General features: G+C 44.0%; 1 protein-coding gene across 1 annotated transcript in view; it reads right to left on the bottom strand.

The window, feature by feature from the left end:
• The window catches only part of PRKCH (protein kinase C eta), a 246,047-nt gene that overhangs the window by 18,712 nt on the left and 209,676 nt on the right, over positions 1 to 17,659 (bottom strand). Inside the window, 2 exon segments of the mRNA XM_029598155.1 lie at positions 1,645 to 1,833; positions 4,491 to 4,629. Coding sequence (XP_029454015.1) covers positions 1,645 to 1,833; positions 4,491 to 4,629 — 328 coding nt within the window.

Below are 17,659 nucleotides of genomic sequence, written 5' to 3' on the forward strand. Positions count from 1 at the left end.
TAGCACAGTAAAACCTTGGCAAAAAACAACAAAGGGACAACCTTTTACCGTGGAAAGAATTTATTAAAAAGCCCGACTCCGGCAGAGTTTCGCCAATTAAGGCTGCATCAGGGGCTAAAAAAATTAAAGTCAAAAGAATTCTTGAAATAACACAAAACCTATTAAGCGTTAATACCTCAGATCACAATTAAAAGCTATATGGAATTACATATTTCACATTTTAAAAATCCACATAGATTTATACACAATCCTCCTCTTCCGGGGACGACTCCGCCCCCATTTTGGTATCGCGTGCGATCCGGGTGGAAGATGAGGCCTTAAATGGGAAAGGAGGGGGATGATCCGCAATTACAATCAATCAAGATTATATAAAAACATTTTGTTTGATTGTGTATAAATCTATGTGGATTTTTAAAATATGAAATATGTAATTCCATATCGCTTTTAATTGTGATCTGAGGTATTAACGCTTAATAGGTTTTGTGGGATTTCAAGAATTCTTTTTATTTTAATTTTTTTAGCCCCTGATGCAGCCTTAATTGGCGAAACTCGGCCGGAGTCGGGCTTTTTAATAAATTCTTTCCATGGTAAAAGGTTGTCCCTTTGTTGTTTTTTGCCTTGGCTACGTGGGACCGCCTTCCGATTTGTTTTATTAGCATAGTAAAACCTTTACATAAATAAAATAAAGAAACTTTTGTGGGTCAGTGGCCCAGTTCCAGCTCCCTCCCCAATATGTTTACCCTGGCCCAAGTAACGCCAACCAAACCTCCGCAAAAGATTGTAATTGCGGATCACGCCCATCCCCCTCCTTTCCCATTTAAGGCCTCATTTTCCACCCGGATCGCACGCGATACCAAAATGGGGGCGGAGTCGTCCCCAGAAGAGGAGGAGTCGGGGCGTCACCAGGGCCGACTCCGCGAAGATGCCGTGGACGACGAAAAGGTAAGGCCCTTTTCGCGTCCGAGTTTGCGCCCAATAGCTACACCTCCTATGGTGGCGCTATTGGGTGCGAAACTGGCAGCGATTGCACCGCGACGGTGCGATCGCTGCCGGCTAGTGCAGGACCGCCCCCCCGTTTCGGCCCCCCGCCCCTCGTTCCCTAAAGTATCACAGGCCTGCGATACTTTAGAAAATGAGGCCCTTAGTGATTTAAAAATTTTTTTTTTTTTTTTTTTTTAAAACGAGGCTCCCTGCCGCCCACCCTCCCCAACTTTTTCTCATCCACATTCAATACCCGATACACCTCACCCTCCATCCCCCGGACCATGAGAAACCCTGCCGGGAGAGGAATATAAATCAAATAAATAAATAAATACATAAATGGGTTGTAATCCTGGAGCTTGACATTTTAGAGTTCTGTGCTCGCACTACTGAGCTGTACAACATTTCATGTAACCTTATTTCATCAAACACTTATTCCTTTGTCTTCACTAGTCAAGATAAATTAGGAAGCTGGGCTGGAATAAGGATAAACAGACTATTTGGTTTCTCTGGTCCTTGGCAGGCAATTAAACTGTGTGTGAGATCTAGATCCATTGGTTAAAAACGATGACTTAAAATGACACTGGATGAAATATTTTTAGAAACAAACCCTTATTTCAAGTAAAGCAAAAAATTTTCATAACAGAAAACTAGATGACTTACGGCTTTCAGGATTCCTGTTGCATCTTGGTGAAGCCAACTTGGGTACGCCACGTCATCTTTCAATATGGCCTCAAACAGGTCGTCCTCGTTCTCTGCTTCAAAAGGTGCATGGCCGCATAGCATCTCAAAGAGCAGGACGCCCATAGCCCACCAGTCCACAGAAGGCCCATACTGCATCTCTTGTAGGATCTACACAGACAAAACAAGAAGTACAATAGAAAACATTGGCCTAGACACCATGGGGTAGATTTTAAAAGGTGCGCGCGGGCGTAGATTTGTTCACGCAACCCGGCGCGAACAAATCTACGCCCGATTTCATAACATGCGCGCGCTGCCCTTTTACGCGCGTAACCCTTTTAAAATCTGCCCCTATCATTCTTCTTTCGGATTACAATGCTAATCACTAAGAGCTTCCACGTTCCCATGGATCAATCCCGGTTTCAGAATGGCCAGTCACAGGACACATTTGCCTGCACCATAACTGGGATTTTTCCCACAGCAGACTTGGGATTTCCTGTGGAAATATAACTTACTAGAGTCTCCGCCGATAAAAGAGGCATCCATGAATGATGAGAAAAATTTGCCGTAATACATTTTAGTATTCTAAAAGAGTGTAATGCTGCCCTCAGTTTAACTAGGGACCCTGCTCTTAAAGGGTGATATTTTTAACCCTCCTGAGAAGTATCTGAGATCCATAGTCAGTCACTGTCTGGATACCAAAGTTATCCGGATAAACTTTATCCGGATAACTTTGGAGGTATATTCAATAGTTCAGCTGCACTATTGACTATAGATGGATATCTTAAAGTTAGCCACCTAACTATAGCCGGATAACTTTAGGACAACTCTTTGGCTCAACCAGACTTAGCCAGTTAAGTCATCCACTAACTGAATATTGGAGTTAGCTGGTTAACTTAGCCGGTTAACTCAACTCCCCCCAGTTATGCCTCTGAAATACCCCTAACTTATCCAGTTAAATTCTAGCTGGCTAACTCATTAGCTGGCTATGTGTCCAAATATTAATTTAGCTGGCTAATTTCTGAGTTAGCTGACTAAATGCTTTTGAATATGGACCTCATCTGATTTTTACATCACACATAAATCATTAAGAAACTCATCTAGGTCTCTCAGTATGGACTATTTCTCCTACAGTAGATTGCAAATGGACTGCTGTATGATTATACATATTTCTCTTTGATACCATCCATCACAGTGTGCTGACAGTAACACAAATGGAATAACAGACTTTTTTTTCATGCTTCTATGTGACAGCAAATAAAAAACATATAGGGAAAAATATTCAAACTAACAGACTTTGGGACAGAGTCTAAAAGTATATGTTACCCATGGACTTTGCATCAATTTTTAAGGAGAAAGCACGCATGAACTTTCACTTTGAAACTTCCAAGGGTAAAAGGTACCCCGAGACTTTTATACCTGCTTTATGTTCAGGTACTTTTTCCGTGGAAAATCAGGCCCGTGGGGTTGAAAATCCATCGACACACATTATTTTATCCCACCCCCTTGCTCTGGAAAACCTCCTTTAAATGCAGCTCAAGGTACCCGCATTGTTGAATGCTGTGCATACATTTAGCTGTATTAACTGGGGTGTGTGTGTGTGTGTGTGTGTGTGTGTGTGTGTGTGTGTGGAGGGTCAATTTTCAGAGAGTCAGTTTGGCAGTAATTTTATCAATGCCTGCCTTGAAAACAAGTCTGAGGTACTTTGCACCAGTTTTCAAAGTGAAAGTTACTCGTGTACTTTAATTTTGAAAACTATCACGTGCGATCTGGATGGAAAATGAGGCCCTAAGAGACTGAGCAGAGATAATGGACTAGAATATGAAAGAAAAGCTTCCATCTATTCTTGCCACTTAGGGCCCGGTATACTAAGGTTTTTTCCCAGTCTGTGTCTATGGGAGAGGGGGGAAGGAAGCTTAGTAAATCAGGCTCTTAGATGCTGATGCAATAAAGTGTGCCCAGCCTAGCACACAGGTTAACAAGCGGTTGGACGCGCATGCATAACCCCCAATGCAATAAGGGGATCAGTGCCTCCAAAATGCTCATCCAAACAAAGGAATAGCTAATAGCGCTCATCACATGTAAATGCCATGTAGCTGAGGCTATTAGCTATTACCCAGCAATACAAAAAATCACTGTGCGTCCAAGGCACACTTTTTTAACTCGAAGCAGGCGTAAAGTCTTGCCGCGTTTCAAGGGGTCTACTTAAAAACAAAAAAAATCCTACTTTTCTGTGGTTCCTCCTACCTAGGATTGTCACGATACAAGGAGGAGGAACCACAGAAAACAGCATCCTGGAAAAAAAAAAAAAGAGCCTTGGGGGAAAAAAAAATTCTGGGTGCACAATACACACGCACAATGTACACGCTCCAGGCTGTGTATACTGTGCATGTATATTGTGCCAGTAAATTCCCTGCCACGGGATAAAATAGATGCCCGTAAATTGAGTGCCAATTTTGGTAACCTGCACACAGCCATGTCTTCTGGGTGCCCGATGCCATGGACGCGCCCTTTTTAGTGTGGCAGCTCATTTACGTATTGCATCAGGCGCCCAGGAGAGGTGGATGTGCGCGTGTTGAAAAACGGGTGCTCAGTTTGGACGCACGTTTTTTTTTTAGTGCACTGTATTGCTTCGGTCTCTAAGTCATTTCTGCTTCTTCAAACACGTGAGTGGCCAACCTGAGTCTCTAGGTTCCTTGAGATGTATAGCAGGACAATAACTTACTTCCAGCTGTTTTTCTTACAATAGAAGCAAAAGGTCAGTAAATAAATAGTTTTTCCAGAATATATAATTTTACAGTTCTGCATTGCTAAAGTAGAAAAGTTACCTCTGGGGCAATGTAGTCGGGAGTCCCACAAAACGTTGAGGTCGTGTTTCCTGGATAGACGTCTTCTTTGCACATGCCAAAATCTGCCAGCTTGCAGTGGCCCTCGTGGTCCAGCAAAACATTATCGAGCTTTAGATCTCTGGAGCAAGAAGAGAGACATTCTTAACGATCTGCCCCTCTGTTTTAAAAAAAATTACATTTTAATTTAGGAAACTTATTACATTGGTACAGAATGGCCTTCAGTTAATACTTAGGCCTTACAACTCCTAAGTATTAACGGACTTCTCTCTGGAAGCACCAGTACTCATATTTGTGGATAAAGTACTGTGGTTGCTGTGTTAGTCCATTCAAATGCACTGAAATAAGGGTTAACAAATAAAAATAAAAAATATATAGGGTGATACCTTTTTATTAGACTAACTTAATACATTTCTTGACTTGTTTTCCAGAGCTAATACTCTCTCTTTCTCAGGTCAGACTCAAATGAGCAAAAGAAACCATTTACCAGGAAACATAAGTGGATATGTGTGCAGACATGTCAGATCAAACGTGAGCAAATGATGGCCCTTGGATCACATCCAGACTATGGGAGGCATCCATCTGGCTCTCAGTAGCCAGTTGAGTCCAGGCCTGCAGCAGCAAGAGCTTGTCGCTTCTGTCCGGAAGTGAAATAGCCGTAGGCTTGAAGTGACATCACCACTTTTGAGCCTGATGGAAGTGATGTTATTACCCCCTCTGCTGAAACTCGGAGGGGACCTCTCTCTCCCCTCCCCGCCAGGAACAGCAGAGCGAGTTGGTATCAAATTTTGTGAAATAAATTAGATATCAATAAATAAGATATCAATTTAAATAAGAATATCACTGTTTAATTGACAAGCACGTTTGTATTTGTCTTTTATAGCACAGAAAAATACTACTAATAAGGATCTCATTTTAGGAGTTTTATTCTATGGAAACCTCCCATAGTCTGGATGTGACCCTGACTTTCAAACCTATTCCTGGTACAGCATTTACGCACTTATGAGGCCAGAGCTGCACAGTTTATAAAATGCCATGTAGCTCTGCTGCAAAAGGCCGTATATATGTTTCAGTATGTGCAAATATTTCCCTACATGTTTTATAAACTTACATGTGTATATTTTCAATGTATAAAAAAAACCCATGTATGCGTATGTATGTGGTGGCTGTATGGGGGTACATTATGTCATAGAACATGCATAAACAATACTGTAAAAGCAAAACTTAGTTTACTAAATGTTGCTAATATAGGGATAATGAATCAAAGATAAGTAATATAAAAAATGAATATAGTATCACAGTAAGCTTTACATAAATCAATACAGGTAAATAGGATTATATTTATACATACAGAAATAAAGAAAAGATATTTTACAAAGGGTACTTCCCTCATAAGTCTTGTTATGTTTTTGTAAGAATGTGAACCCTGGGCCGAAGTGAGAGGTGTCTCCGACCACAGGGAGGAGCCCTGTGGGCCTCACCGTTGGTAGGCGCGGTCTCAGTGGCATAGGACACAGCTAAAGATGGAGACTTTATTATGAAGGAAGGAAAGCAGAGTCCGCGGAACGGGAGGTGTTATTTATTTATTTATTTATTTATTTAAAGCTTTTCTATACCGGCATTCATGATACAATCATATCATGCCGGTTTACATATAACAAGGGGTGCAATAACTTTCTTTTAACCAGTGTCGAGGAAATAAAAAGATACAATATAACAAGGTTGTTGAAACTGGGAAGGAAGGAGACAGGGAAAGACAAGAATTATATAATCTTAACAGAGGTAGCTTATTTACAATGTGCCGTGGTGTCCCTTAATGGAAATTATTTACATTGTGCAGAAGTGTCTCTCAATTGTGCAGTAAGGTCTCTCAATGGGTATTACCGTAGGTTCTCTCCCTGCCGTAGGATCTCCCCCTGGCTGTTAGATTCGGGAAAGGCTTGTCTAAATAGCCAGGTCTTGAGCCTTTTTCTAAAGGTTAATAGGCAGGGTTCAAGTCTAAGATCCGGTGGTAAGATATTCCAAAGAGCGGGGGCCGCTGTAGAGAAGGCCCGGTCTCTGAGAGCAATATGGTGTGTGGATTTAGTTGGGGGAACAGTCAGTGAACCTTTGTAGACTTCTCTGATGGGTCTGGATGATGTGTGTAGTCTGAGGGGGATTTGGAGGTTGAGCGGGGCTTGGTAGTGGATTGATTTATGGATGATGGTGAAGGACTTGTAGAGGATTCTGTAGTGTATTGGCAGCCAGTGTAGATTTATTAGAATGGGAGAGATGTGGTCTCTTCTTCTGGTGTTAGTTAGGATTCTGGCTGCCGAATTCTGAAGTATCTGAAGTGGTTTGATGTAAGAAGACGGGAGACCTAGCAAGATAGAGTTGCAATAGTCTATCTTGGAGAATATTACGGATTGTAGGACTGTTCTGAAGTCCTGAAAGTGTAGGAGTGGTTTCATTCTTTTGATTACTTGCAGCTTGTAAAAGCAGTTCTTGGTTGTATTGTTAATGAATGTTTTTAGGTTCAAGTGTTTGTCTATTATTACCCCTAGGTCTCTTGCTTGTGTTACCATGGTGTTAATTGGAGCAATTTGTGGGGGGTTGCTGTTGTCTGGGGTGATGAGGAGGAGTTCTGTTTTAGCCGAGTTTAGAATCAGGTTTAGGTTTGCGAGGAGTCCGTTGATCTCTTGGAGGCAGTTATCCCAGAATTTAAGTGTTTTTGTGATAGATTCTTTGATGGGTATCAGAATTTGAACGTCGTCCGCGTATAAGTAAGGTTTTAGTTGCAGGTTAGTTAACAGTTGACATAGAGGAAGAAGATATATGTTGAATAATGTTGGGGATAGTGAGGAGCCTTGAGGAACTCCTACAGAGGAATTGTAGCGGGGGGATTCTTTATTATTGATTTTGACTTTGTATCCTCTGTTACAGAGGAATGTTTTGAACCATGTGTGAGCGGAACCTGTTATTCCTATATCCGAGAGGCGGTTGAGGAGGGTGGCATGGTTGACGGTGTCGAACGCTGCCGACAGGTCCAGTAGAATTAGTAGGAATGATTGTCCTTTGTCCAAGCCCATGATGAGGTGGTCTGTTAGCGACAGGAGTAGGGTTTCAGTGCTTAAATCCTTGCGAAATCCATATTGTGTGGGGTGTAGTATTTAGTGATCTTCGAGGTAAGTGGAGAGTTGTGAATTGACCAATTTTTCCATTTTGCTACAAAAGGCAGGTTGGAGATTGGGCGGAAGTTGTTTGGGTTCTTGGGATCCAGATCTGGCTTCTTTAGTAGCGGTTTAAGAGAGGCGGTTTTTAGGGCTTCAGGAAGATTCCCTGTATTAAGGAGCCAATTTATAATGTCCGCTAGTGGTTTGGAGATGGGTTTCGGGTATTAGCAGAAGCAGTTTTGATGGTATTTGGTCAAGGGGATGGGAGGAAGGTTTCATTTTCTTCAACAGAGATTGGATCTCTAAGGCGGTGGTAGGTTCGAAAGAATCCAGGGTGATTCTTTTGTTGAGTAGGTGGTAGGAGCTAGTCTGAGGGGTGTGGCTGGGTGGCAAGAGTGTTAAGAGATTGGAGATTTTACTTTGGAAGAATAGTGCTAGTTCATCAGCTTTGGATTGTGTTTGTTCAGTAGGGATAGATGGAGTGTTAGGTAGTGTTAGTTCGGAGACATAGGAGAAGAGGGCTCTTGCGTCAAAGGTAAAGTCATGGATTTTGTGAGCGTGGAAATCCCTTTTTGCCTTTAGGGTAGAGTTCCTGTAGTGGTGGAGGGTAGATTTGTAGGTGCAAAGTGTGCTGGGACATGGGGTTTTGCGCCATAAGTTTTCCTTTCTTCTGAGGATTTGTTTGAGTTTCCGTAATTCATCGGTGAACCATGGTTGTCTCTTTGGGGAATTTTGGTTATGTATTTTTGTTGAGAGCGGACATAATTTATTTGCTATTTCCTCTGTGATATTGCTCCAGGAGGTTAATGCTGAGTTAGGATCTGTAATAAAAAGTACAGTTTTATCTGTAATAAAAAGTACAGTTCTGAGCAGAGGGATACACCCAGAGTGATACCTCCGATGTGAGGATCTGGTAGTGGCCCGCGGAGCAGGGTACACCAAGGATGTCTGTTCAGAGGTGATGATGATGATGCAATCTAAGGTGCAGGAACTTGAAGAAGATCCTGTAATGGATGAGGCATCAACCTGCAGCGTAGTTATACTGGAGTGACTCCTACTGAGAAGACATGGTAGTGACTCGAGGCACAGGGTACACCGCAGAGAATCTTCAGTAGGGAAGACGTCGTAGAGGTTCGTAGTAAAGTACTCACAGGAGGTAGTTCCAGGAGAGTGTCCCGAGAAGCGGGACAGGCAGCGGTCCAAGGCAGGAAGGCCCTCCAAGGAGCGGATAACCAAGAAGGCGGAAGGGCCGCCGAGGAGCGGGTACCCAGAGCATTCGAATGCCAAGTAGAAACTGGAACCAGAAGTCCAAGAATAGAGTGGATTCAGCAACGAGAGAATTCCTTGCTAACTCGTTGAAGCATAGAGCCAGTCAGCTTAAGTACCATAGTGGGTTGATGTCATCCGGAGGGGACGCCCCCGAGGTTCCCGCCATGATGTGTACAAAGGTGGGCCTTTGCGCGCGTGACTAAGTGATTCCGGAAACAAGATGGCGGCTGGGAGTGACCACACCGTCCCGGAATGCTGAGCTGGGTCGGCAGTGGCCAGCGGAGGCTGCCATTCTTCCAAGAATCAACACTGTAGCAAAGAAAGAGGTGAGCCTGGGTGGTCGCAGCCGTCTGCAACCGACGGGTGTAACAGTCTTCCTTCTACAAGCAGTGCCCTTGAAATCCTAAAAGACTGTGAGCAGGTGACCCCAAAAGAACCAGCTATTTTGCTCTTTTTGGATCATTCAAAGAAAATGGGCAAATGAATTGCCTTATATATATATATATCTTATTCTCTCTGAATTTAGACCAATGTTTGCAAGTTAGGTGTTTCAATTTGCACTTTAACAAAAGATTTACAACCAAGCTTGTTAGGAAGGTATTTCAGTACTAGTCTCTGATCTTCCCAGTTGTTAAGAGACACCAGATGTCTTTTGAGGTTATCTTGACTCATTATAGGCTCATTGGTGCCAGGGAGTCTCAGGAATGAAGGGGAAACAAAGACAGTGATAGTGTCATGCCTTTACAATCCTTGTACTTAAATTTTGTAATATATATATATATATACTGATCCGCAATCATCAATCATTGGGGCCAGTTCTGATCCACAGCTCTCCTTGCATCAGAAAGTCTTCCGGGGATCTGGCTAAGCTGCCTAAAATTATCTTCTTACAGTGAACTAACCGTATTTATACATGGAGGCAGGTATTTTATAAAGTATGCATGTAAATCATTTTGAAAATACTTGCACATGTATTTTAAATCACCAGTTCACCGATGCCTCCACCAGTTCATCAAGACCCTCTAGCACTTCACCCTGAACCCCCATCAGTTCACCCAGACCTCTCACCCAAGAGCTGCAGCCAACAGACAAGTCCGATTTTCACCTGCACGAGTCAGTGAGCAGGTGTAAAAGTGTATGAATAAGTTTGATAATTAAACCTGTATATCTCTTCCAAAACAACAGCTAAGCCATATTCTTCTGAACCCTATCCCAGAATGCCCCTAACCCACTGCTTTATTCAGCAGGTAAAATGTAAGGGCAGTAGTTATGATAAATACGCACATTCTCCCGATGTTTATAAGATAATATGTAGGCAAAGTCAGGCTTATGTGCGTAAATGCTATTTTTGGATATGAAACCCCGTTGAAAGTTTACTCCAGAAAGGGTAATTTTTATAACAACCTTCACAGGGCTGATGTCCACAAGTACAAAGTGTACGAAGTCAGAAGGTGGACCCCTGTTCCGAGGTAGAGTTGGTGCTACCCAAATGGACAGATAACCCGTTAGGTCTCTACCGTCGGAGGGCAAGGCTCAATGAGATGAGTGTTGAAGGAAGACTTCACCCTGGAAGCTCGTGATCCCCCCAGGAGGAGCCTGTAGGGATCCGGCCGCTGGGACTTAAGGAACTCCCTGAAGACTAATGGAGGTCTGGACACAGGCGCCTCCTGCAGGTCGTGGATTCCAGATGGCTGGCGCTTCCAGCTGGTCGTAGGTAGTCCGGGAATAGAAGTCGAAGGAGAATCCAAAGACGGTCCAAGGGTCGAAGTCCAGAGAGCGGTCCAAAGCCAGTCCGGGAACAGACGGGAGAGAGGTCCGAAGCCAGTCCAGGAGCCAGACAGGAGAAGGGTCCGAAGCCAATGCCAGGAACTCACCATAGCCGGTCCGAAGGTCAGGAGCCAAAGAGTCAATCCAACGAGGAAGGAGGAGCAGAAGCGGGACGAAGAACCAAGTGAGACCAGGAACACGGGACCGGAAACCAGGCACAAGCCTCAATACCAAGGCAAGGTTTGAGGAGCAGACCTTGCCTTAAATACCTAAACTTGAGGGAGGAGTTTCAGGAGGGAGCCACGACACTTCCTGTCGTGGCCCCTTTAAATCCTATCTTCAGACGCGCGGCTCTAAGGCAGCCAGGAAGGGGGAGGAGTCACAGCAGCCATTGGGGCCCTGCGGCCGCCTAGCAGCAGCCATGGCTGCGAGGAGAATGCCGGAGGAGGCCCCCTGCTCCTGCAGGAGTCTCCACAGCAACCTGATGCCGTGGGTGAGTATTTGGTCCCGGCCATGATAGTTGGCCCTGGTCACGGCTTGCCGTGGCCAACGGCCATAACACAAAGAACACGTGGGCTTCAGCCCTAATTTTCAACGTGGACTTATGCATGCAAATCTACTTTGAAAATTAGCGAGACTGCACGTCTCTTAGTGTTGCACAGGCATGCGAAAAGAGCAGCTGTAAATGTCCATGTATTTATGAGCATAGTTTTGAAAATTGAAAGTATGTGCATAAATGATTTGTCTGCCATAACTCCATCCCCAGGAATGCCTTTTGGCAGTGCGTGTAAAAGAACATGCAAAATCCCTTCCAATGGCACATAAAATCCTGGAGGTAATTTTTAAAAATAATCCCATTTACATGCGTAAATGCTTTTGAAAATTGCTCCATAAGATTTAAAATGATATTCAACCTACATGAAAGAAATAGTTTCAGTTTGGATCATTTTGTTCATTTTGAACCCGATTTTTGGCTGAATTTCATTTTGTTTTATTTGGATTTTTCATTTCCGCAAATGGTATGCAATAAATGCAAAATAGCATGCACTGCTTGCATTTTGGATTTTCTTTCCCGGATTTAATGAAAATGGCCTCCTTCATCAGTTTGGAATGCACATTCGTTTTAAGCAAACGCACAGCCCTACTCAGTCTTCCTAGGACCACTATTAATATAAAATGCTCATACTGGATGTATACAGTTTATTTGCTAGCTGTCACTCAGTGAAACTTTACATGACTGCACTCTGCCTTCCCCCCAGCCCACTGACTTTCCACTGCACGGAGCCTCCTCCCAGCCCGCGTGCCCACTCAAGCAGGCATGCAGGTCAGCAGGCATGTGCTTGATAAACAAACACCACTGTCAGGAGCCTAAACAAATTATATTTATAGAAGACAGCACTCAGGAATAATAGCATTCTGCCTTTCAGTGAGCTATGTGCATGTGGCATTTCTCTTCTGCAGTCTGATTAGTGGAATACAGTCAGTGTTTCTGCTATTCCGGTCGGCGGTCACTGGCACACTGCGCACTCCAGCTAGCCATAGTGAATATCCAGGCCCTATCATCCGGGACAAAATACAAACTGCAGATTATTCTTGGCCCCAACACAGTTGAAGCACAAGGCCATTGCCCTACCCCTTCCCAACAAATATAATCCCAGAAATTTGTATTTCACACTGCACCAGTCCTGCCACGTCTGTGCTGAGCCTGTTCTTAACTGAAAAGTAGAGCGTCAGTTTCTGTTAATGTCCAGTCTTTCATTTATTGGCTTTCCTGCTCTCTTTTACCGTATGAATTAGCTCAGAAGAAAAGCAATGAGAGTTTACTGGACTTGAAAACAAATCTCCATGTCAACTGTCAGTGCCAAGGAATGTGCTGGGGGCTGGTCCACAGCTCAGGCAATTTCCAGCTCAGGCTGTTCAAAATTACTTCTGGCAGATGCTGTGCACATTTCTAATGTGCAAGTATGAAATTTTTGCAACAATAAAGTATGAGAGAGGCTGCAAGGGGCAAAGGATATTCACAGAGAGTCTGCATTTCCCTAAGTACTGCATCCTTTGGCGCATTTTGGCATCAGTTTTCAACGGGCTTGGGTGTCACTTCACTAAGCAGGGCACAGGGAAGCCCTGGGTCAGCTGGTTGGGGAAATTGGGATCACTTCTAGCCCTTTTCCACCTGGGAGCTCCACCAGGGAAGGGAAGTTTGTTGGGGAGGGGGGGTGCTAGAAGTGAAGGGGAGGGACTTTTTGTGCCATTGTGGGTGAGTGGCAGGGCTTTAAATTTTACACTTGGATGGCTGGAGACGGGCCTGCAGGATTTTTTTTCTGGTCAGAAGGGGACAAAAAAGCGATAGAGAGGGCTTGCGACAGAGTGGGGCTGTAACTCAGAGCTTCAAGCCTCAGGCCTTTACAGAGGCGGGGGAGCCAGGAACAATTGCTAATCACTAAAATGAAGTGCTCGGTTCCCACAGTTTAGTAAATACCGTGGGAATGAACCCACGTTAAAACCAGATCTTAATACCCGGTTTTACCAGGGAAATAAGTGCCTACATTGGCCCCCTTTGAAAACTGACTAGGGTAAGTCTCTAAATTTAGGTGCCTATTTCTACTAAATCCCTAAAGAGTTGGTGACTATGGGGGAGGAGTTAGGACAAGGTAAAATGTAGGCACGAGCATTGATTTTCAGTGCTAGGTACCTAACTTAGGACCCTAAATCTAGGCAAATAAATTGCAGGCTTAAATTCAGATGCTTAGATTTAGGAAAATTTTGGGCTGAAAGTTTTCTAAATTTAGAAGACTAAAACTTAGGCACCTAAGTAAATGCTGAGTGTTTTTTGAAAACTGAACCTTTCTTGTATAGTCAGTTGAGCATAATGTAAGACTGTCTCAGATTTTAGTTATTTTGTTTTTTTAAATTTTTATGAATGTATTAATGGATAGAGCGGCCTATAAAAAATGTTAATACATACATTAAAGCGTTTCTTCATAAGCACAGCTGAAAAAGAGAAACAGGAAATTTTCATCAGATAATACCAGAAGAATGTCATTGTAGATAAAGTTCATTATGAATTTAGATAGTTTGTGTAATTGGTTTTCCTTGCTCTGATGCATGTATGACCAGAGATTAGGGGGGTCTGCAGTAGGTAAAGAAACCTTTCAGTACCACCATTTCTAAAGCTATGCAACATAGAGGAAACCTCTGCCACTGCTAAGTTAAATAAGTTTAATTGTGTGCTGGCTCATCTATTTTCAGTCTCTAACAATCAGGTCAATCCAGTAAGGAGCGGTAGGGAGAGCTGCGTTAGTGCCGGGCGCACCCGCGGTTGCCGCACGCACAGTCCAGCTCACCTACCGCGCGATCCTGTATGTAAATAGCTTGCAAATGCAAGCTGCGTCTAAGAAGCGTCCGTGAAGCGTTAGGCCCGCGCAACCCATTTTACTGTATAGAGCGCTATACAGCGCCTATACAGTAACCTGGGTGCGCGGGCCTAACGCTTCACGGACACGCTGGTATCTGTCATTTCAAATGTCATTTCAAATGGGCCCAGAGTAAACTGTAGCTGAAGGGGTGCGGACCTTGCTATTTATCATGGGCCCATTAAACCTTCATTTGCATCTGATTCCCCCTCATTTTCATGCAGGTAAGAGTTAGTTTTAATGCTTACATGTTAATATATTGGACATTGACTTAACTTGAATATTAAGGCCTTACTAAATAGCATGACATTTTTTTACATGTGCAAAATGGCCTTACGTGAACGCATTGGCTTCTTTGATTCCACACACAAGATGTCTTGCTCTAAGCTAAATTATAATGGATTGAATCACAGGAGCATTATGGAAATCACAACATGACCAAGAAAACTGAATGAAAAATAATCCCAAACTTGTCTTCATTAGGCCAGAAGAAAGATGAAAACTGCCAGATCAGGATTTGGAATTTAACATAGAAAAGATGAGTTATAATATTTGGAAATGGGTCCAAAACCGAAAATCAGGATGCTGATCAGGAAAGTGGGCAGCAAAGAGAAAGATAATTAGCTCAGTTCGTTTACATGAGATTCAGGTGATGCATATTGAAAATATACCCCCCCGCCCCCCCGGCAGCAGTAGCACTGCTCCTGTGATACTTTGTTGTTGTAGAGCTGCTATACAGGGAACCTGGAACCACAAGAGAAATTCTGTAGAAATGCACAGAAGAGATAGCCCAGAGCTGGCAGGGTGCCCAAAGCAGTAAGTGGCACACTGTGCTGATAAGTTTAACAATGCAACGCTGAGGCTGCCTTTTATGGCAATGATAAAGCTTCAGGACACTATATTCCCAAAGGTAGACGTGCTTTAACCTAAATTTGTTCTTAAAATAACTTGGGGAGGGAGAGGGGGAAGAGAAGAGCAGGTGGAGGGGAGAGGAGGTATGGTTAGTGCTTATTGCGTGTTACATTTTAAAAGATGACACTTTTTTTTTTTTTTTTTTACAGTATGAAACAACCTGCGGTGGGAGCCTATGAGCTCTGCTGGCTGTAGAGCATAACGTTTTTCACAAATGTTTCTAAAGAATAGTGGATATTTTTAACCAAATGCTGGCTCTCAAGCATCAGATGTTTATGGGTTATCTGTATCTTCCAAACTCTCCGACAGTCAAAACAACAAGGCTGAGGTGTAAAGCGCATGTGGCCACTGCAATTTTTTTTCTTAAGTCATTAAAATCCTCAGCCTGGTTTGTTGCTTCCTGCCACTAGAGGATGATTGAAAATAACCCCCCCCCCCCCCCCCCAATGAATCAGTACCTCATAGGGCCCGACAGTCAAAGCGCATGCAGTGCTATTTAGCCGGATAAGCGGGACTTATGCAGCTAAGTAGCGGCCGCTGAATACGCGCCCATGTTCAGCGGCCGTCGCTTAGACGTAATATAGTCCCTTATACGGCTGAAAGTCACACGCAGAAAAAGTAGGCGTGTACTGGGCGGATCGGAGCAGAGCGAGTCAGCCGTACAACTTATACGGCTAATTACTGATCATTTAAATTTAGACGCTCCGTGGAGCAGGACTAAACTTAGCCGGGTAGACTTATCTGGCTAAGATGGTAACTTTAAAACCGGCGTGCGTACGTATGTCAGCCCACGCCCAGGTATGCAGCCATTTTATAACGTACGCGCGCATGTTACAAAATAGCCTGGCCACACACAAATGTGCACCAAATTTTAAGTGGGTGCGCACGTGTGGGCGAAAATCCCACTTCTTACGCGTCCATCGGGGAATTTTAAAAAGGGGAACGCGCTGACACCATTCCCAGTTTTACCAGTTCAACCCCAATCTGCCCAGTTAAGAGATAGGTCCTCCACCCCCCGGTTTGATAGCCTTCATTCCCACCCAGTCAGCCTCAACCCATGACGGCAGAGGTGCTTCTTTTTGACCAATTAAGAGGGGGCTTGTGCCTGGGCGTAGATACGTGCCACTTTGGATCCGCAAAGTGCTTGTGCTGGCTAAGCGAACGATTCTGTACAGCTGGCTTGGGGAAGACCCTCCCAGTAGGACACATTTGAGGAATCAGATACATGCAATGTGTATTCATGAAAAATATATGGAATCCTTGGACTTGATGAATAAAAGAAGGGCGTTTCTCCTGACCTGGGACACTCTCCTGCGTTCCCTTCCGCCAAGGGCGAGAAGCCAAATCCTAAATGAGTATAGTGTTTCTAAGCGGGAGACGCTCACACAATAAATCCTTCTGATGCGCGCGCGCGCGGGGGACGCGTTGGTTTTGACACCGTGTTTCATATTGTACTAGTTTTATAGCGGACTCTGGAAAGTGTGCACCAGGGTTGGCTATGTTGCTAAGGTGGTTAATAATGGAAACTCAATAAAAAGATTGAAACTTAAAATCTACTCAGGGCGCGCAAGCCCAACTTCTTTGCGCATTCACAAATTAACGTGGCCACCGGGCTTTTAAAATTCCCCTCTAAGTACATATGTATACATGTATATTATCCAGCGGCTTCGCCATGCCGCTGAACATGCATCGTAACTTAGCCGGATACGTTCTAACCGGCTCGGTGACTTACACGGCCAGCTTTGAATATCTACCCCTAGAGTTATTTCGAATGAACTTCCTGCAGAGCTTCCCTTTGAAAATACCCCCAGCATGCAGAATGGGGGATGTTGGGTTAAGGACCCATATACAATTCTGAACCTGCATTGAAGCAAGCGCAAACGCCCGCACTGGAAACGTCCACCGGAAATTGATCATGTAATCGCTATGTGTAATTTCCCTCTGCAACCTGAGTCCGCCCTCTTCCCCCACCCCCCCCCCGCCCCCCCATGGTTAAATGTACGTGTGCTGCGACAGTAGCACTGGGGGCAAGGGGAAGAATGATCAGCCTGCGGTGTTACGCAGATAAACCCAGGTTTACATAGGCAAATCACTCTGATTAGCGCCCCTTAAATGCTCTGGTACCGAGAAGGAGAGGGGTGGGGGAATAATTCACAAAGGGCCATGTGAGCCCTAGGAGGAGAGGAAGGTTATATCTGGGACAGTGTAAGACCCCCCCAAGCCATGAGTTATAAAAACATCCCTCGTCATCAGGACCCAAAAGTTCCAGGAGCTGTCTTGGCTCCCCCGTGGTGCAAGGTTGCTCCATGCAACTGCACAGTAAAACGTTTCACTGCTTTTATACCCAGAAAACATTTATTTATTTCATACCACTTAGAGTAAGCGACATGCGGTGAAATGCATTCACTCTCCTGGGTGGAGATACCATTTTAATAAAAGAGAGAACAGCCTTTAAACGATTGCTTCAAGGTCCCATTAATTTGGCAACACACAGACCCTTTCACCCCAGAGTAGTCTGTACGTGATTTACAAACCATGAAATAACACAAGCTCTTAAATCTGGATGGATAGCCTCGCACACTCCGTGTTATGTCGCACCATTCCAGATAAAAAAAAATACACATAACATACAGAGTGT

Source organism: Rhinatrema bivittatum, chromosome 4 (genome assembly GCF_901001135.1).
Source record: "Rhinatrema bivittatum chromosome 4, aRhiBiv1.1, whole genome shotgun sequence".
Classification (NCBI taxonomy): domain Eukaryota; kingdom Metazoa; phylum Chordata; class Amphibia; order Gymnophiona; family Rhinatrematidae; genus Rhinatrema; species Rhinatrema bivittatum.